The 22,638-nt window shown below is 31.3% G+C and overlaps 1 protein-coding gene across 5 annotated transcripts in view; it reads left to right on the top strand.

Annotated features, from left to right (window-relative positions):
- The window catches only part of KIDINS220 (kinase D interacting substrate 220), a 150,414-nt gene that overhangs the window by 78,893 nt on the left and 48,883 nt on the right, over positions 1 to 22,638 (top strand). For all 5 annotated transcript variants that reach the window (XM_074288092.1, XM_074288091.1, XM_074288088.1 and 2 more), the window contains one exon: positions 20,684 to 20,862. In XM_074288092.1, the coding sequence (XP_074144193.1) occupies positions 20,684 to 20,862 (179 nt within the window). The remainder of the gene's footprint in view (positions 1 to 20,683; positions 20,863 to 22,638) is intronic.

Below are 22,638 nucleotides of genomic sequence, written 5' to 3'. Positions count from 1 at the left end.
AGGAAAAAAAAGTCATTATAGAGAGGTAAGGAGGCTATTCTCATGATTTGATTGGTTTGAGAGATTAGAGTTTGAAAACATGGTATAGCTTCCTGGCTGTTTTAGAGATTAAAAAAACCACTGAATTCTCCTGCCTTGGGAGTCAGTACTTTAGATGTTGCCACCATCACAGATGTGGAGGCAGAGGGGAGCCACTTACTCCTAAATCGATATTGTATATTTCTTGTTTTTTTGGTTGAGTAAACTTATTAAATATGTGTCCATAAGTGTCTCAGTGCCAGTGAGTCAGGATTACTGGCCTGGTCTGTTAGGCCTGGCCCAGAGAAGTCTCTTTGAATTTTAAACTTACATCCTCATTATGTAGTATTCTCTGAATATAGCTTATTCTCTTTAAGCATTAGAAGTTCTTTGCTTCAAGCAAATGAACCAAGAGCATGATAGAGGCATAAGTTTTATTCTTGCATTTTTTAATATCTTTCCATGTATTATTTTTTTCATCCAGTAGACCTTCACTGAAGACTTTTGTATACCTAAGACTGTACCTAACTTTGTTGCATATATGTTTAAGATGTATAATGCAATGGGGATGGGGAAACACACAAAGAAAAATAACATTAATATAGTCATCTTGAAGAACTCATAAGCTGATTAGATTATAAAAGTTTCCCAAAAAAGAGTTAGAAAAGTTACAAATATTTTTTAAAATCTAATTTGTAAAAACTGACTAATTTTAGTATGTTTTTCTTATTTGATAATGTTGCTTTATTACTTATCTTTCAGCTGGCCATGGAAGTTTTTAACCTAAAAAATGTTATGAAGTATTAAAACCCTTTCTTATCAAAACTTTATCAGCTTCTTGAAAGACAAGTAATTGAAAAATGCTTTGCTACTTTATTTACAGAGAATGTGCAGGAAGAAATAAAATAAACCAGTTAACCTTTTTTGGAGAATTAATAAGAAAATGACATAATATAGTAAACACACTAAAATGTATTTGTAATAATGAAATCTTTGATGATAACTTGGTCATCCTATTATATTTAAATTAGAATGATTTCATTTCTGTTCCTAGTTAAATAGTAGCTGAATACTTTTATTTCTGTCACTTGAATATGAAAAAAAAGTTGCATTTATACGCTAAAAGTATCAGCAGGATATAACTGGCATACATTCCTTTGATTATTAAAGAAATCTGATTTAGTAAAACAATCAGAAAATAGTATTTTTTAGCTCTAGTAGTAAAATTTATTTTTTCCCCATAAAAAGCCTCATTTATTTTTATAGCAATTTGATGACACATCTGCTTGCTTTATGCAGCTGAAAAAGAAAATGTTGGTTCTTGGTGTTTGGTAAAATTGCTTTGTTAAATTATTTTCTAAATTGTTCAACTTTTAACAAATGACATTTGATACTAACACTGGAAAGCAATTTCAGCTAATTAAGTAGATCCTTCTATAAACCATTGGAACATTAAGATGACATACTGTTCATTCAGGATTATTTTAATTGGTACAATTATTGTAATTTTGTTGCAATTATGTGTTGAGCTAAAAGCTTTTGTCTAAATCATTTGAGGGTTTTTGTTAACATACATAAGTAAGAAAAAGAGTAAAATAAAAACTGAAGATAAGCATTATCCTGTCTACTTTTTATTATAGTATTTTATACAACCATTGAATTATTTCTATATAAAACTCTACTTCAGATATTTTCAGTAAACCTTTTAAGCAGTGACAAAAATTTTTAAAAGATCATATTAAATAGCTTTCTTAAAGATGATCATATTTTTAATTTCTGTTTTGACACTATTTAACAGTTGTGTAAAAAGATATTTTGAGAAGATCTTTATGATAGTGGAGCAAAGTACCTTAAGATTATTTTGATTTTATTAATAGCTAATAGTTTTATAAAGTCCAAATTTATTATATTCCATTTCATTCAGATATTAAGATCTCTGCTTCATTTTCTCGTCTACCCATAGAATTTTTAACACTTGCTCTATTTTTAAATAATTCAAGGAATGATGCTTCTATTCCTTTTCTTAGAAGACTTTTCAAAAAGGTTGTATCATATTGTGATACTTTATCTAACATTTAAACAAGTTTTTATTAACTTAATTTTATGTATTTGTATTAGTTATATCTTTGTATTTATAATTGACACTTCTCTAGATTTTTGCCAGTAATCTCTTCAATGATCCATTTTAGAATTTCTCCAAGTTCTAATGTGATTGAGACATTAAAATTTTGGGTTTATATAGTTTATAATTGAATCAAAGATATAAAGATACAAAAGTAATTGTTCTATGACTTGCTTATTTTCATAACCAACTTATTTAATTTTCACTGATTATTCACCAGTTATATTCATTATTATATTGTAATATGTGAACACTTCTTGGTGTGCTTTGAATCTTGGTGGGTTAAATTTATCTTTTTAAGAAGTAAAAGTAAAAAGAAGTAAAAAATATGTTTAATTAATATTATTTTTCTTTTAAATGGGTAAGGGAAGGGCTGGAAGGAGAGATTTTAGAACTCAAAAATTTTAAAAGTGAAGGCTAAAATAGATTAATAAAAAAGAATGAAATAACAAAAGAGTGAGAAAAAGAAAAATTGAACAATTTATTTAATATCCCAAGTAGTCACCTTCATAGGACTAGTTTGTTCTTCTTGCTTCTAGTCTTGGTTTTGCCTTAGAATATCAATTTTAAGGTAACAAAACATATATGTTTGTTTGCAAAATCTTTTGAACAGTTTATATTAATCAGATGACTCTAATTTTTGCCAGCTTGATTAAAGTATAGCTTTACTTTTATTAGGGAAAAACATTCTAAAACTTTTCAAAATTCATAATATAATGAAAAACAGGGTTATAAATTTAGAGCTAGAAGAGAACTTTTGCAATTAAGGGGTGTGGGTGGAGTCAACAAGTTCAGTCATCTTATTTTACTAAAGCCCAAAAAGATTAATTAATTCATGCAGAGTTCAAAGCTAATTCAGAACTGGACATTCAAACCCAAGGTCTTTGCTTCCAAATCCAATACTCTTTTCATCATACTAGTCTACATATAATATTTTTAAATGTTTTACATATTCCTGATTACCAATATAAAAAACCAAGACAGTTCTAAAGGATTTATGGTGATAAATGCTATCCAGCTCCAGCAAAAGAGCTACTAGAATCTTAATGAAGATAAAAAGCACACTTTTGTGTGTGTGTGTATGTGCTCATGCGTACATTCATGATCACATATGTACTTGTGTGTATTTTTCACATGACTAAAATGGAAAAAAATTCAATAAGCTGCTGATTTTTCATGACTGGATTTTTCTTGAAGCCAGCTATGAATTGAATGTAATAGTTACTCTTTAAAAATATTATGTAGAAATTTTTCTATTAAAATTTAATTTGCCATTATTAAATATATTTAAAAAGGAAGAGCATGAGATTAGAATAAAATTATATTTCTTCTCCCTTATAAAGGCAAATTACAGCTGTCTCTTTGAAGCTTTCAGTTCATTCTTTTCTTTGTTTTCCTTGGCCTTGATGGTCTTCATTCATTAGCATCTGGGGCATTTCTGATTGTCTTGACTTTTGTCTTACCACTGGATTTCAAAGTCTCTGGAGTATAAAGTAAAGCTGATAATTTTTGTGCTGCTCTGCCTTACTTAAATCCATTTCATATAAAAGTGAAGGTATTACTTTTGTGATATCATTGGTTTTCTTTGAGAACAAAGGACTAACAGTATTCACCAAAATTCATTACTTCAAAGAGTTTGAGATAACAAGATTTCCCAATGATATATCTGGGTTTTAATCTTAGCTCTGCTATTAAGTACTTGTGTGACCTTGTATAAGTGACTTGACTTTTTTGGACCTAGCTTCTTCATCAGTCAATGGTGTGTCCATGACCTCTATGATTCTATTGGCTTTTCAAGCAGTTAATGTCATTGCAGCTTGGAATAGGCTGGGTAGATGAATGAGGGAGTATTTATTCAAATAATATTTACTATTTCAAAATAAAAGACACTTCAAAAAATCTATATTTGTAATAAAATAAACACAATACAATGAATTTTGAAGCAGAAGGATAAAAGGATTCTAGTTTAGGGTTCTAGTTAATAGTGTGACACAAATGGTTTTTGGTGGTATTATCTAAAAAAAGCCACAAGATGGTGATATTTCCTATTCAAGTACAGTAGGCTTTTAAACTCAGATAATAAAAATTTATTTCCTTTCCCCAGCCTCCATTTTGTTGGTACAGACAAATGAGAAGACAATATTGTGTGAAACACCTCTGTTTAGAAATTTTAGGTTGGATTTTTGGCACCTTATACAATTGTTTATGTAGAATGTTTTTTTTTTAAACAAACAGAATCAATAAATCCAGTGAAACTCAAGTGTTTATTAATGACCTAATATGAACTTAAGGCCATAATGGCTCTTATGAGGATGCTTACCTGTATTCAAGAGGTCTACTAAATTAGATGTATGCCTCATATGGTTTCCATAAAGAATAAAATTCAAATCCATAGGCAAATGAATTGAGTATATTTCTTTTTATCAGGTAATGCTGTTTGGATTTACTATTATTGCTATTTTCATTGATATATTTTGTGAGCTTATTCTCTTGATATCAATCGTGATATAGAGACCAAAATTTTTGTATTCCTTTCTTTGCACTGCCTATCTCTTATATGTATGTTGTTGTTTGCTTGTTTTCTTTGCAGTCAAATTGTAAGTTCTTTGAGGATGAGGAGTGTTTGTTTGTTTTTCTTTGTATCTCTACTGCATATTATAATTCCTGGCACATCATAAGCACTAGGTAATAATTAGATGATGATGATACATCATTGTCATCACTGTTGTCATCATTGTCATCATCCTCCTATCTTGAAGTTACATGAAATGTCATCCATTGCCATTGGACGGAATACTAGTGTTATTGAGATCCATGAATCACTAAAGCTGACCCAAGCTATCTCTTGTAAGAAAAAAGAGAAATAAAGAAGTTCAGTAAAACCAATCAACATATCACTCATGTCTACTAACATATGCATTGTTCCATATTCATAGTCTCCCATGTCCTCAAAGATTGAAAGGAGTTGCATTTTTTCAACTCTTCCCCAGGGCTAAGTTTGGTCATTATAATTATGCAGCATAATTTTTCTCTAATATTTACATTTTTGTAGTCATTGTGTTTATTGCTTTTCTGTTGGTTTTTTTTTATCAACTCTGTGTATTTTAAATCTTTCCATGCTCATTGGAATTTTTATTTTTGTCATTTCTTACAGTGTAGTAGCATTCTATTTTGACATGTAATATTGTTTAACCATTTCCTAGCTAGTGGGCATCTACTTTGCTTTTCAATTTTTGCTACCACAGAAGATACAATTATGAACATGTTGATGTTTATTGGATTTTTTTTTAAGTTCTGAACTTCTTTAATATATGCATGGCACTATGATTTCTGGATGAAAATTTTTATTCACTTTTTAAAAGAAGTGTAATTTAAACTGTTTTCCAAAATAGTTGGACTAGTCCATAGCACCACCAGAAATTTTTATCTGTTTCTGTAACTTATATTATTTTTTTGTCATGCCAATTTTATTTGTGATTAGTGAAGTTTGGATTTTCACTTTTCTCATTAGTGATTTGGAACAATATTAGTTATTAACATCTTGCAGTTCTTTTGAGAATTGTTTGCTAAGATTCTGTGGGAAGATAGGCACACTAGTGCATTGTTGGTGGAATTATGTATTAATTTGGATCACTTTAGATTCCTAGTCTTTAACTGTAATGACTAGCCATATTATTTCACTTATCCTAGAAAATGATAGATATTTGGAGATGGAGGAAGAGAGAGTCAAGAAGAATTGAACTAATCTATACTTGGAGTTTAATTAAATAAAACTATATTCAAATAGGATATCAGTTAATCTCTCCTCATTATTCAGTTTCAATAATAATAATAATAATAATAGCTCAGTAATTTAGTTTCCACTTAGATTTTTTAAAGGTATTTCTAAAACCATACACTTCTTTCTGCATGTTAGACTTTGGGGATTACAGCATATTTTTCTTACTGAAGCATTAAATGAAGCTCTATGTTTTTCTCAAAGGAACCAAATTCCTAGTAATGCTGGAGTAAATAGTCAAGATGTAACATTACTATGGGCAACATAAATGTAATCCAATAAATGTAGTTAGCATTTAGCATATACAGACTTGTTATAATATGCTTTTAAAATCCAAATCTATATATTTCTAGGTGATACCTGCAAAAATAGCCATTATTATTTTTCAGAGTAGATTTAATTTGTACAGTTGTGTTACACTCTATATAAGGTGATTATATTATGTATACTATATTAAATCATTTGTTTTATTTCAAAGTCAAGATACTAATTTTGATTTTCATAGAAGTAATACTTTAAATATTGCTAAACTTCTGGTGATATTATTTAAGAAATTGACGGAATTTCTTTGCTTATCTTTTTTTCTATCTTTTCAAGATATGACTGTCAAATGACACAACTAACTTTAAAAGAAACTTTCCAGAATTCACATATACAAATAAATACTGTTATCTTCAGAGTAATCACCTTAATAGATTATACATTTACCAGTGCTTCTTAAGCTTTTTTGGATTTCTTCTTTGGGAATTTCCCTTGAGAATGTAGCATGTTCTTTAAAAAATCCTCACTGGCATTAACTGATATGAGAGATTTTATTTTGAAAAATAATTTGGTCATGTAAAGTTTTGTTTAGTGAATTAAGTAATTGATTATAGTAGTGATATATTTTTGGCACTTGATTCATTCATTTGAGGGGGAAAGGAAGAATGTAAGCATTTGTACAGGATCTGTATGGTACCAGGCACTAAGCTAGGTGCTTTATAAATATTACATCATTTAATCTCAACCAGCAGTTACTAAGTGCACGTTTCTGTGCCAAGTATTGTGCTAGACCCTAAGGTGCCAAAGGCATACAACAAAACAATCCTTGGTCTTAAGGAGTTTTATTCTATTGAGATAGCAGCTTGTACAATTAAAGTTAAATACAAGATAGATATTGAGTCATTTCCAGAAGGATGGCATTAGCAAATTTGTAGAAGATTGCACTTGAACTGAGCTTTGAATGGAAGACAAAAAAGGGAGACCATTAGAGGCAGTGCAGAGGCTCAGAGACAGGTGATGGAATGACACATAGGGAAATGTGAAGAGGCCAGTTTGCTTGGGATAGAGAATGTGTACAGCAGTAGTCCCTCCAGCTGGAAAGTAGCCTGCAGCCAGATCATAGGAGATTCCCAAAGCCAGATGCACTAGTGTCTATTTTACTTTTGAGACAGGGAGCCACCAAAGCTTCTTGAGCATGAAGGTCAGACCTGGGCTGAGGAATGTCACTGAAGCCCAGATAAATAAGGAGAGGCAGCAAACAGCCTCCGCAGTTACTCCAGCAAGATAAACAGAATCAGCAAAGGACACCAAAAAGAGCTCTTGTGGGAGTAGCAGACAGAAAACTGGCCTTGGAGTAAGGAAGACCTGGATTCAAATTCTACCTCTGGCAGATTTCAGCTGTCATACCTCTTGGTGTCCCTTGGCAAGTCTTCAAAGATATAAAGTTAAAGAGCAGTTAATTGATAACACATTTGTAGGTGAAATTTTTTTATGTCAAAATCCAAACGACAAAAAAGGGGAAGACTGATAGTCACAAAATTATAACAATCATGTTCAGCCTTGAGAAAGTAGAGAAAATATACCTCCTTCCTTTGTGGAGCCTCTGGGTACATAATAATGCATGTCTTGTTTGACATGGTTGATGTCACAGTCTTCTGAACTGCTTTCCCCTTCTTTTTAATCTTTGTTTCAAGCTTTGCTTGGGCAATGGGGAAACGTGAGCTATCAGTAATAGGCATCAGTACTTCTTAACGGAGTATCCCTTTGGCATCTGTTTGGACGATAGCTTGCATAGTGAACAGATGAAAAGGCTAGGAAATAAATTAGACCCTGAAATGTGAAGTGTGACTTGATTGAAGAGTAATGAGATTTATTTTTTTGTGGTGACTTAATAAACTAGTTCTTAAAAGCATTTCAAGAAAGGAATTCAAAAAATACTCAGAACAGTAAAGAATGCATAATTTTCCAGCTTTTGAAGCATAGCATACATGTGATTTGTGACTATTCTTTTGGTATTTAAAAAAAGAAAGTGAAACTAAACCTGCCAGAGTACTTTTTAGTGAGACTTTTCAGTGTTCCATAATGAGGAAAAAAAATTCAAGTTTTAAGGTCATTGTTGAAATATATAATTTTTTCTATGAGCATACTAAGTATAATGAAAATACTTGATTATTGAAATCAAATATTGAGCAAAAATAATGTTTCTAAATAGTATGTGTGGGATTTTTACCCCAAGCAAAAAGATCAGAACTTTTCTTGGCACAAGCCCTCAAAGATATAATATTAAAAATATATATATATATATATATATATATATATATATATGTATGTAAAAGTAGCAGCTTGTAATGTGCTGTTGTCTCCAGAAGCTGCCGATTGCTCTCTGGGAGGAGATCTGCTGTGTCAACTCAAATCTCTCGGACAGATTCTTCTTCCTGTAGAGAACCATTGTCTCTAGACAGTTGCTGTTAACTCTCGTCCAGAGAAGTGACTTCCCTTCCTGCAGAGAGCCGGGTCAAGCCTGGTTTAGAACAGAGATTCTCTATCTCTGGAGTGCTGCCCTCTTTATCCTCCCAGAGAATGGGCATGGGATAATGCAAGGGCTTCTGGGAAGAATTACTTCAACCAATGAGCTTGCTCTTCCTAAGCATGCAAGCTCTTCCCCAGGAAAGGCCGGAACTAGAGAATTGTCAAGTACCGATTTAGCACTTAATAAGAACCTAATATCTCATTATCTCATTAGCACTTAGTAAGAACCTAACATCTTACACGGCTCTTACATCTTACAGCAGCTCTTTAGTAAAAAATATCATTCACGTACTTGTTATTTTAGGTGAATATTAGGCCAGAATTTTTTGGTTTTGATTCATTTTTTCTTGCTGGCCAACCTTAAAATAGTCATCACAAAAACTCCAATAATTTAAATACTTGCAGAGGTTTCATTTCAAATCAAGAAACCAATTTGAATGTTCAATGTCCTCACATATTTAAATGTCAAGTACAGATTGAATAGGATGGCATTCAGCATCTACATATATTAAGAGATTAGTATTTATATTTTTAAAATTATTTTGGCATATTTTAATGATAGAAATTTCTAAGTGTACTTTTAGGATTTTCAGCATTTGTTTACACCTGTGGTCTTACTTGTGTTAAGACTTTTCTCTGGCAAAGGATTATTAATATTTTTTTTTTATTTTCTTTCCTAAAGAACTCATTTACTATTAAGTCACTTTTTCTCTGCTAAATGCATCCTCAAGCAATATAGATCAGTTATTAAAATAGTCTATTTAACTATTTCCACTCATACGAAAGAGTGTTCCAAATCACTATTGATCAAAGAAATGCAAATTAAGACAACTCTGAGATATCATTACACACCTGTCAGATTGGCTAAGATGACAGGAACAAATAACGATGAATGTTGGAGGGGCTGTGGGAAAACTGGGACACTGATGCATTGTTGGTGGAGTTGTGAAAGAATCCAACCATTCTGGAGAGCAATCTGGAATTATGCCCAAAAAGTTATCAAAATGTGCGTACCCTTTGATCCAGCAGTGGTACTACTGGGCTTATACCCCAAGGAAATACTAAAGAAGGGAAAGGGACCTGTATGTGCTAAAATGTTTGTGGCAGCCCTTTTCATAGTGAATGGATGTCCATCAATTGGAGAATGGTTGGGTAAATTATGGTATATGAATGTTATGGAATATTATTGTTCTGTAAGAAATGACCAACAGGAGGAATACAGAGAGGCTTGGAGAGACTTACATCAACTGATGCTAAGTGAAACGAGCAGAACTAGGAGATCATTATACACTTCAACAATGATTCTGTACGAGGATGTATTCTGATGGAAGTGGATATCTTCAACATAGAGAAGAGCTAATCCAATTCTAATTGATCAATGAGGGACAAAATCAGCTACATCCAGAAAAGGAACACTGGGAAATGAGTGTAAACTGTTATTTTTACCTTCTGAATCCAATTCTTCCTGTGCAACAAGAAATTCGGTTCTACACACATATATTGTATCTAGAATATATTGTAATATATTTAACATGTATAAGACTGCCTGCCATCTGGGGGAGGGGGTTGGGGGAGGAAGGGAAAAAATCTGAACAGAAGTAAGTGCAAGGGATAATGTTGTAAAAAATTACCCATGCATATGTACTGTAAAAAAAAAAAGTTATAACTATAAAATAAAATAAAAAACAAACAAAAAAATTTAAATTTAAAAATGAAAAAATAAAATAGTCTATTTAACCATTGTAGAATACTTGGTTTATTTAAGGGCAAGCTTCTTGATTATTCCTGTAATTCTACTTGAGCAACAATAGATCTGTTGTTTAAATCATAGGATCTTAGAATTTAGAGCTGGAAATTAGACTTTCAGGATCATTTAGGTCTCAGCCTCAGCCTCCCAGGATCATTTGATGACATTTATCAAATTCTCTTTAAACTTCTTTTCATCATTATCTTTTATGAGCCTATGCTTTGTGAAATAGTAGCAAAGGAATTCTATGCTTTTTATTTTAAAGATATAGCTTCAAATTCAACCCAGGACACTTACTATTTACTTAACCATAGTCTAGTTATTAAATTTCCATAAATCTCATTTAATACCTATAGTATATAGACAGTCTCTGAGATATAGGAGGTGACTGGATTGGAATATTGCTGTGGTGTGGGAAATAATAAGCTGGTTGATTTAGAAAAAACATGGAAATATTTGGACTTATGAAGGAAAATGTTATCCACCTTTAGAGAAATAGATGGTAGGAGGAAATGAGCATTATCTTACATATATTTATGAGTATATATATATATATGTGTGTGTGTGTGTGTGTGTGTGTGTATGTTTGTAGAAATATTTGTGTATATATATATATATATATACATATATATATACACACACACATGTGTCTATATCTATCTACATATATCCATATCTTTATAGCTCCACACTTAATTATAGCCTTCTTTAAGGAGATGTAAGGAGGGAGGGGAAAAAATAAAGTAAAAAGTGCACCACAGAAAACAAAAGAAAACCAATGAGGAAGCAAAGAAAAACTGGGCATTTTAAAAAATATATGTAGAATTTATTATATAGGTTTTCTTGAAATGGGAATTTATTGTTTTGTATTGAATCTTGTCTTATGGTCTGTGGTGTAAAATGGCAATGTTTTTTCTTTTCTCATTTCGTATTTAAGTTTGAAATTAAAATATATATATATATATAGTATCTGCCTCATAGGGATATTATGAAGCTTCAGTGTGAGAATCAAATGAAATCACATGTAAAGTATTTTCCAAAACTTTTTTCTACATCAGCAGGTAGTGAACTGGAGTCAGGAAGGCCTTAGTTTGAATCCTATTGTAGCTGCGTGATTTGGGACAACTTACTTAACTTCTCCCTGACTTAGTTTCCCTATGTGTAAAATGATAATATTAATAGCACCTATTTCCAAGTGTTGTTGTGAGGATCAAATAAAATATTTGTAAAGTGCTATATAAATTCTTATCATTGTTAAATAATGTAAAGCCTTTTGCAAACTTTATATAAATTGCCACATAAATGTTAGTTTGTTACTGCCACTGAAAGTTTTAAAGGAATTCTCATTTTCACTTGTTAATTGAATCATACAGTTTTAATATGCTGCTCAGATAATGCAAAATGCACATAGAATGGTCCAAATATAATGTAAATTAATAGCTGTTCTTTGCTAGCATTCATCTAAGAAGTTTTTTGGAACTTTTAGTTATAGAGAGATAAAAGTTTCCTTATCTAGAAATGTGAAGCTCAAGAGAAAGTTTAGAGAAATAGTGTAACAATGCAGTGAAAGCGTATCTCAGAATCTGTTGCTTGGGTCACTATCTTTGTGATTCTTGTGGGATTGACAAGGTAATTTTGTATATTGAGGTTGTGGGGGTGAGAGTTAGGTCTTTGTTGACCTTCAGTTTCTCATTTCCCAAAATCTATTCATATATTCTACTGAATAGATCCAATACCTGAGGATCCTCAAATAGGTGGGACTCCCCTCTCCTTTTTCTTATGGCCATTTACCTTTCTAAATTTTAATAACTCTAAAACTCAGTATCTACTCTTAGGAATCATGAGTTGAGGCAGGAAGATTTATCTCATTCTAGTAGGTCAGATGGGTGGTACTGAAGGTCCATTCTAATGTGGTGGTCATAAGAAAAGATGTGTAATAAATACTGCAAAGGTGAAATTCTTAAGACCTTGGCCACTGATTAAATATAGAAGGTGGTGCCATTGGCAGAAAAAGAGTAATTAGAAAGAGAAATAGATTTTGAAAAGAATAAGTTTAGTTTAAAAAGCATGTATTCATCCTTCAGCCTTTAAGCCATTATTTAGATGGCAACTTCCCTGTGAAATTTGACTATTTTTACTCCCTTGTTATTTTTTTTTCTTTGAACTCCCATAGCACTTGTTATCTGTACCACAATTGAGCATCTAACTATGTACTTTTAAAGATGTACAGGTTTTCCAAGATTTCTTGGAAACTGTGCCTGTTATGTCTTATGGCATAATAATAGTTGTTACATTCATATACTATAACTTGTTCAGCTGTTACTCAGTTGATAGTTACCATCTTATTGCTAGTTCCAGTTCTACCAGCAATGTATTAATTTGACGATTTTCCTGCTGTCCCTCAAATACTTATCATTTTTTTCCTTTAGTCAGCTATGCCAATAAAGTTGGTATAGAGTGAAACACCATTTTCCTCTGAAAACTTCTGTTTTGTGTGCCTTGACTATTTAACCATTGGGTAGTGGCTTTTATTTTTATAAATTTAATCAGTTCCTTATATATATTAGAATTGAAATCTTACTCAGAAAAACTTACTGCAAACATTTCCCCCAAATTTCTCTCCTAATTTTAACTCCTTTGATTTTACTTTATAAAAACTTTTAATATTTTCTATAATGAAATTGACCATTTTATCTAATGTGATTTCCTTATTCCTTCTTTGGTCATTAATGCTTCTCTTAACCACAGATCCCCAGAAAGATTTTTTTTATCTTGATTCTCTAATTTGTTTATGATAAAAACTTTTATATCTAAACTGTGAATACATTTGGAAGATATCTTGGTAATTATTTTGAAGTGTATCAGACTATGTATTGTACATATTATCAACTCTTTAGAGGAAGTATTCTTTATCATTGATACTTTGGAATCATGGTTGAGCAGTGAATTGATTAGAAATGTGAGGTCCTTTAAATTTCTTTTTGTTGCTGCCTAAATTATTCTTCTGTTTCTGTTCATTTAACTCTGTCAGTGTTTGATAAGCATACTGTCTTAGAAACAGTAAAAGAAATACAAATTTTCTCAAAAGAAATTTAAAAAATTTCTAATTAAAATTACATGAATGTATATGTATGGCTGTGAATATGTTTATATATACATACACAGATGCATATACACATAGATCATATATTTTGGCCAAGTATTAAATATAAGTTTCTAGAAAACTATTATGTATAGGCAAAATAGTTTAAAATTATTTGGAAGGTAGCAGCATAAAGTACTGTTCTGCTAACATTATAAAAATGATATTACATTGAAATCATCACCTTATTGATACTTAAGATTTTACATTGTTTATGTAGGTTATTTTGCTTTAATTTATGAAAGTCATCATATTGGAATTTTTATCTACTATTCTTTTGAAAATGAGACTGCAGAATAAGGGCACATATGATTTCAGAGGATCATTGCCAAAAGATTATCATTTACATAAATATCTCCTTCAGCAGAAGAATTTAATGTATTGAGTTCAAAAGAAGAGAGAATTCAGTCTGTAAACCAGCAGTAGACTATTGGTTTGTGAACAGCAGTATTGTTCATCATATTGAGAACACTGTTCACATTCAGGGTTGAGCAGAACTGGCATTAAATTTCACTAATTTGTTTCATGTGACTTGTCAGCTGTGTGTTTTTATTTTAAAAATTTTTGTCTTTTAAAAAAAAGTATTGTTTTGTAGTTTCAAGCAATTAAAATAGGTGGACTATCTTTTTAATTGCTTAATTTCTATTTTTATTTAGAGTTGCATAATTAACAGGAAAAATGTATATTTCTTTGGGAAACCTTTAGCCTAGGTCTAGATTCAATTTTTGATTAATATTTAATAAGTAAATTGAAGGCTCTTGTAGTAGACTTGTTGAATAGTCATAGCACTAAGTGTGGGAAGCTTTTTATCCTTTCATGTTTCCCCCTCCCCTTTTTTTTAAGTGACAAAGAAGTCTTCTAAATTTGTAATGTTTGAGAAGCTATTATTGTTCTAGTCTGAAATTAACATACTTTATTATCTCCTCCCTAGAATCCTATTTTTTTCTTGGTTAATTTTATTCTCATGCATTTCTTCTTATGTTTGGATGCTAGCCAAATGTTGAATCTCACTGTTGGGAATAGTAGAAACGTTGTTAGAGAAGACCTCTGGTATAATTTGTTTGAGTTTATTTCAGTGGAGATTTGAAAGAGTTAATGATCTTCAGAAAGAATTCCTTCAGCTGGATTTGGCAGTAATCTCAAATTACTTTGAAAATTTAAAACTTTGAGAACTCTAGATTTGTTTAGTTTTGTTCTGTAATGATACCAATTCCATGAAGAATGACTTTTTTCTATTAAAAAATGTTCATTTCAAATATTTTCTGTAGACTTCAATTTACTTTTATATGGCAGATTTTAGAATCTTGTGGTTTGCCAAAAGGCATTTGCTGCGCAGTCTTTTCTCCCAAATGCTGGGCCTGTAATTAGGAAGATCTGAGTTCAAAAGTAGCGTCAGACACTTATTAATGTGTAATCTGGACAAATCACTTGACCTGTTTGCCTCAGTTTCCTTATCTGTAAAATGGGGATAATAATGGCACTGTGCTTAACACAGTAACTGGAATATAGTAAGCGCTATTCAAAGCTTATTCCTGTCTTCCTAAAACTTACTCTTTGTTTTTCTTGGATGTAGAACAAATTGTATAAATTGGAATGTTGGTAATATTAGTGGCACTTTTCTGGTAGCACAACATCTTGATTATTTGACCTTTATGTCTTCTTGCTTTTTTGCTTAATTGATCTTTATAAGTCTTCTGATAAGTTTTTTTTTTTTTTTTTTTTTTTTTTTTTTTTTTTTTTTTTGGTGGGGGAGAAAGATTGAAGACAAAAGGAGAAGGGAATAACAGGGAATAAGATAGACAGTATCTTGAAAGCAGTGAATATCAACTTGGACAGATTTTAGGACATAGTGGAAGATACAGGGCCTGGTGTGTTATGGTCTATGGGATCATGAGGAGTCAGATATGGCTGAATGACAAAGCCTTCTGAAGCTTCATTAGGTAGAATAGAGGTGACTATAGCAAAGTGCTTCAAGTTCTATTGAGAAAGACTTTGAATATGGCCCTAACAATATAAAATTTATGCTTTTTAAGGACCAACTTAGTGTGAAAAGGCTTATTATTTATAGGTTGGCTAGTCAGTAAAAAAAAAAAATTTTCTTTTTAATGAAGACCTGAACCTTTAAACAATAAATAAGCTACAAATAGCTTCACTCTTATTGGATCTAGCTTAGCTTATGCTGTACTTACTGGTGGCAGAAAACTTAACAGAGGGAGCCAAGAATCACTTTGCTTTTAGATTTTCTGTAAATGCTACTGTAGTTATGAGTTGTTCAGGGAGGATTAGCATCTCTAGTGCAAAGCTTCTTAAACTGTGGGTCATGACCTTATATGGAGTTGTATAACTGAATTTGGGGATTGTAAATTATGATTTATCATCAGTTGTTTGATTTGTGTATGTTTAATATACCTATAGACCTGGAGTCCTGTAAAAATTTCTCAGGCAAAAAGGGGTTGTGAATACAAAAAGTTTAAGAAGCCCTGTGCTAAGGTGAATGTTTGCTGAGCCCTTTTCGGGGCTGCTTATCTACATTTTGTGTCTATCTGTCCCTCAACTCTCACTTATGGCTTTAAGAAGCTCCAGTACATGTAGCAGACACACCACAGTAAAAACATCTCAATGGTTGAAGGTTATTGACAGACCTTAAACCTGTGAAGCAAACCTAATCATGTGAAGACTTTCCCTGGCAGAATGGATGAATAAGAAGAGTTTGCTCCAGTTTCATGAAAGCAACTGAAGCAGATTCTCTGGAGCACTTTAGCATTTAGTCAGATCTGGGTCATTGACAGCTGTCCTGATTTTTGTCTAGTCACTGGACTCTGATGACTCTGGAAGAGAAACTGAGACTGAAGAACTCTGTTTCTCACATATACAAATCAAAATATTATTCTGTGACATCATTGGATCTCTTCAAAAATGAAGGATGAATAATAATTATTGGTACTCTGAGATCCTTATCTAGCAACTTCAGAAAGAGCTGAACCATAGAAATGGTGTTTTTTCCCCAATGGAAATGAAGCTAGATAATTAAAAGAATCTGTAATTAAATATTGGAAAATATGTCTCAGAATCAAGAAATGAAAGATGCTAAATATTTGTGGACCACAGAAGAACATCAAGTTTGTTATAATGAATATTCACAAGAATCAGAAAAATCGGAATATAATGGTCGTCAAATGATATCCAAAAAATAGCAGCCATTCTATCCAATCAGCAGTTAAATCCGGATTATCTACAAGAGGGACAGAACTACAAAAAAAGCCTATTCAACATAACCAAGAGTGCTGGAGAATATTGGCTTGACTACCAAATTCCAAATGGAGGTCAGAGCCTGAAAATATGAGTGAGCAGGAGAAAATGCTAATAACAGTTAGGAAATACTCTAGATTACAAAAAGTACAAGAGAGAACCCCACCCTGAAGGAAAATAACCCTAATTAACCCTCTAAAGGGGAAAAAAATGGCTGTGGCTTGGTCACAAAGACTTAAGAGTGACTAAAAGAAATGAAGCAAAAAAATTTTTAAAATGAAATCAAAGTTGAGAAGAAAAAATAGCTTAAAATAGAAAGTAGAAAACTTTATATCTAATAATTATAGAATGAATGAAACAGAATTTAGTGATTTCATAAGACAAGAAGATATTTTAGAATAAGTCAGCAAGTATTTATTTAGAGCCTGTTATGTGCCAGGAACAATGTCAAGGTGTGGGGATTCAAAAAAAGACAAAAATAGCCTTTGCTTTCAAAGTGCTCACAGCCTCATGAGGGTAGGTGGGTACAATGTGCAAACAATTCTGTATTTGTACCAGATAAATCAAGATTAATCTGGAAAGCAGAAATGAAGAATGAATTCTAAGAATGAGGGATAGCCTGTAAAAATGCTCATTTTGGAGATGAGAGTGTCATTGTCAATATTATCAAGATAGTGCCAAATTTTATTTCCTTTTTTGGGTAAAATTTAAATTGTATTTTAAACTTAATTATAAAATAAGACAAGAAAAAATAAGCATTTCCATGTCCACAATAGAACATGAGAGGATTCAATGTAAAACAATAAATTTTCATTTCAAGAACACGTATTAAGTACTGCACAATACTTTCAGAGCTTCCCAACTTTTTTGGTTCCTTTTTTTAGGTTTTCTCTTGCTCTCTGCTGTGCCCTTTTTACTTATTTTTCTCCCTTTCTTCCTCTAATCGCCATCAAAAAGGCTACAATAAAGAATGGATATACAATTGAAGAATGGTTAGGTAAATTGTGATATATGAATGTTATAGAATATTATTGTTTTGTAAGAAATAACCAGCAAGAAGATTTCAGAAAGGCTTGGAGATACATGAACTGATACTCAGTGAAGTGAGCAGGACCAGGAGTGTATAATTATACACTTCAGTAACAATACCATATAAGGTTGTATTCTGATGGAAGTGGATATCTTCAACAAAGAGAAGATCCAATTCGGTTCTAATTGATCAATGAGGGACAGAATCAGCTACACCCAGAGAAGGAACACTGGGAAATGAGTGTAAACTGTTTGCATTTTTGTTTTTCTTCCTAGGTTATTTTTCTTGTGCAACAAGAAAACTATATGGATCTGAACACATATATTGTATCTAAGATATACTTTAACATGTTTAACATGTATGAGACTGTCATCTAGGGGAGGGGATGGAGGGAGAGAAATGAAAAGTTGGAACAGAAATGAGTTCAAGGGACAATGTTATAAAAATTACTCATGCATATGGTCTAGCAATAAAAAGCTATATTTAAATAAAAATAAAAATAATGGATACATATACATATATACATATATATGTGCATATTTATACACATACATATATCTATCAACTTATTTCCTCCTATCATCTGTTTCTTAAATGGTGGATGGCATGTGCCTTCATAAGTTCTAGTCATTTTGTGTTTTTCTAAATCAACCAGTTCATCATTATCCATGAAAGCTTCCTCCAGTTTGCATACATTTTATTTATACAAAAAATGTTTAATTTAAAATAATCAAAATTTTCCAGTTTGCACTTCAATAGTATAATTTATATGTATTCAATGTAATTCAGTAATATAATTTAAGGTCTGATACTAGTGAATCTGCTTCCTTTATATCTTTCCTGCCTGGTTTCTTTGAAGTCCCTGACCTTTTGTTTTTTCAAATGAACTTTTTTTCCCCCTAACTCAATAAGATGATTTTTAGTAATTTAATTAGGGTGGCATTGAATAAATTGATTTGTTATATTTGTTTTTATTATATTGGTTTTACTTACCCCTCAGCAATAAAATATTACTTCAGTTACTTAGATCTGACTTTGTTGGTATAAAAAATTTATGTTCATATAGTTCCTGTGACTGTTGTGAAAGGTATATTCTCAGGTTTTTTAATACTATTTTAAATGGTCTAAAGCAATATAGAATAAGATCATGATTAGTACCCCTGCCTTATTTTACATAATAAGTTCTACTTCTGACCTCTATTTTGTGTTTGTGTATATCTTTCATTTTTATAGTATTTCCTAAAAGCAATGTTTTGTTGAATTCAAATTTGTAATCTTCTGTATGTTTCTGTTTTATGGATAAATTCATCCCATTCACATAATGGGGTAATTTTGTAGGTGCTTTCAGAAAAATAGAGTTTAAATTAGTTCAGACCCTATAATTTAAAAAAATGTCTATTGGTCTAATAATTTATTTTGTGAAATTATTTAATATGCTCAGAAACTACTTAATCTTCAGTTTTAATTGTAGTGATTTCTGTTAAATACAAAATTTCTAGCCTTTTTTCTTTATTACTGTATTTTTTCAGAAAAAGGTATTTGTCACATTTTTCTAATTAAATTTTCATTAATAATATTTGGTACTTTTCCTTTTTTCTCAGGCAGTTTTTGGAAACAGAGGCAGTTGATGGCAGAGTAGATAGAGTTCTGGACCTGGAGTCAGGAAGAAAAGACCTTAGTTCAAATTTGGCTTCAGATACATATTAACTATGTGACTCTGGGCAAATCACTTCTGTTTGCCTCAGCTTCTCCACTTGTAAAATAATAACAGCAATTATCTTGCAGTATTGTTGTGTGATTAATGTTCATTAAAAGCACAATGTCTGACACATAATAGGCACTATGTAAAGGAATACTCCATTCCTTTTATAGGATTTCTGAGGCAAATGATATTTTAGCCTCTTTTTTTAACATAATTCTATATTGCTTTTCACAATGCTTACTTTTTTAATATGTGTATTAGTGTATCTAGGTTTCCAAATCCCTTCCAGTCTTAACTGTTTTCATCTTTTACCATCCAGTTTCCTAGGGATAAAGTGAAACTTCTTAGCTATTTTGATTTGTATTTCTTTTATTATTCATTATTTGAAATAGTCTTTCAGATGTTGTTATATAGTTTGCAATTTTTTTTTTTTTAGAATTGAGAACTGTTTGTTCATATACACCAGCTATTTACATATCAGAGAATAGCTTTTGGTCTTATATTTTTTATGTATACATACACATTTATATGTATACACACATATAAAATAATAAACTCTAGTCTGATAAATTTATGGCAAATACATTTTCTCATTCTGCTTTTCACTTTCTCGTGTATTCAGAATTATTTCTTTTATGTGCTTTAATTGCCTCTATCCTGTGGTTAAGAATATATCAAGTTATAACTATGAAAGATATTCTACTTCCCTTATAATACATTCTCTAGTATTAAGGTTGTATATCCATTTTCAATTTAATATATAATATAGTATAAAGCATTGATGTGAGCTTATTTTTTTCCAGATTCTTTTCGAGTTTTCCCAGGAGTTCTTCTCAAATAGGGAGTTCCCTCCTCCCCAACTGACTGATGTATATGGTTAATCAAAAACTGAATTATTTATTTCTGTTATTTCTCATTCTCTTGCATCTAGTCTATTTCATTGATCTTTTTAAAATCAATATCCACTGGTTTTGATGATTACTGTTGTCAACTAGTTTTTAAGATAAACAAAATCTTTTTGTTAAAGCTTTTAGGAGAATATGCTTAAACAGTGATAATATTGGCTATTTTACATTAACATCTTCCTTTCTTTTTTTTTTCAAAGAATATCAAAGAATATCCCAACAACCAAAGATGTTGAACCGTTGCTTGAAATCGATGGTGACATAAGGAACTTTGAAGTGTTTTTGTCTTCACGAACACCAGTTCTTGTGACTCGAGATGTAAAAACTTTTTTGCCATGTACTGTAAATCTGGATCCCAAACTTCGAGAAATTATTGCAGGTGGGTAATAGTGATTATATATTTTTAAAAGGGTATAAAGTGTTCATGATACTTAAGGCTCACAAAGCTTCTCTATTTTGTACTCAATTTATTAAATTTTTTACCGAAACAATGGGTAGCAGCATAATTTATTGCTTTCTGTGCTTTGTGTGATTTAGCTATACTGACTTACCAGCAGTTCAACATAATACTACATCTCTTTGGTATGAGTCAGCATGATAATTCTTGTTTTGACTCTGCTACTGACTATCTCTGGGAACTTTGTATGTCAATTCTTTTCACTGACTTGAGTTCCTCATTTAGAATCAAGAAGTTTTACTAGTTTTCTAAGATTCCTTCCATATATTAAATATATTTTATGTATAACTCTTCTAACACTTTGTTTTTGGCCTTCCTTTTGGATATATTGAAGGATAAATGCTAAAATATAGTGTAGTTAATTAATACTTTATAGGAGAATTAAGGAGTTATAATAGCTATAATAAGAACTAGCTATAGAACTTTGAGATTTGCAAAGTGCTTTACAAATGGTGCTATTATTGTCCCCATTTTGCCTTTGAATGAGGAAAATGAGGAAAGGCAGAGGTAAGTGGTTTGCCTAAAGTAACACAGCTATGGTATCTCTAAGTTTGGATTTGAATTCAACTCTTTCTGACTCTAGATTCAGTTCTGTATTCACTAGGTCACTTAGTTGTCTTTTTAATAGATATTAAATATTAATATTAATAGATTTTAATAGATATTATATGCTTTTGAAGCACTATATGCATCTTAACTTATTACAAAGTTATTTTCCATGTAAGTTTTCTGTCTCTTCATCTCTCTATCTGTCTTTCAGGGGAATTAAGAATGTTAAAATAAAAATAAAACTTATAGTAAGTAACTGTATTGCTTCACTTAAATGGAATTTGGCTTAAAGTCCTGAAGACCTGTGTTCAAATCCTACCTTAGATACTTACTAATTGTGACATCCTGGGCTTGTCACTTAACCTCTCTGAGCCTCAGGCTCCTAATATGTAACATTTAGGAAGTTGTACTTGATGATCTCTGAGATTCATTTCAGATATAAATCATTTTTCCTTTGTAATGATGGTAGTAAATGTTAGATTTCTTAAAGAGCAAGTATATTTAAACTTTTAAGAAATAGAATTTGGCTTCTTTAACATTAATCCCTAACTATTAATGATAATAACTTAATCTAATATGATTTCCATTCTTTCTAATGTACTTTGATAAATTTATTATTTAAGAGAGTAAGAAAATTATATCTCAGTTTTCAGTGAGTTCATCTGGACTTTCTTTGAAGTAGATAGCATTTTTTCATCATAAATCCATTAGAATTATTCAGATCACTATTGATTATACAACATTGCTGTTACTGTGCACAGTGGTCTCCCAGTTCTTTTCACTCACTTTGTATTATTTCATGTACATCTTGCCAATTTTTTTCTGAAAACATTCTCCTTGTTATTTCCTGTAGTGCAGAAATACTTCATCACAATCATATACCACAACTTGTTCATCCATTTCCCAATTAATGAGCATTCCCTCAATTTCCAGTTCTTTGCTACCACAAAAAGAGCTTCTATAAATATTTTTTTTACATGTAGGACTTTTATCTCTTCCTTTGACTTCTTAGATTTAGTAGGGGTATTATTGGATGAAAAGGTATTCCTGGTTTTATAGCTCTTTGGATATAGTTCCAAATTGTTCTCCAGAGTGATCACACAAATTTACAACTCTACCAGCACTTTATTAGTGTGCCTATTTTCCCTA

Source organism: Sminthopsis crassicaudata, chromosome 2 (assembly GCF_048593235.1).
Source record: "Sminthopsis crassicaudata isolate SCR6 chromosome 2, ASM4859323v1, whole genome shotgun sequence".
NCBI classification, from domain to species: domain Eukaryota; kingdom Metazoa; phylum Chordata; class Mammalia; order Dasyuromorphia; family Dasyuridae; genus Sminthopsis; species Sminthopsis crassicaudata.
The sequence above is the reverse complement of the archived record's forward strand: the minus strand, read 5'-3'. Positions and strand labels throughout refer to the sequence as shown.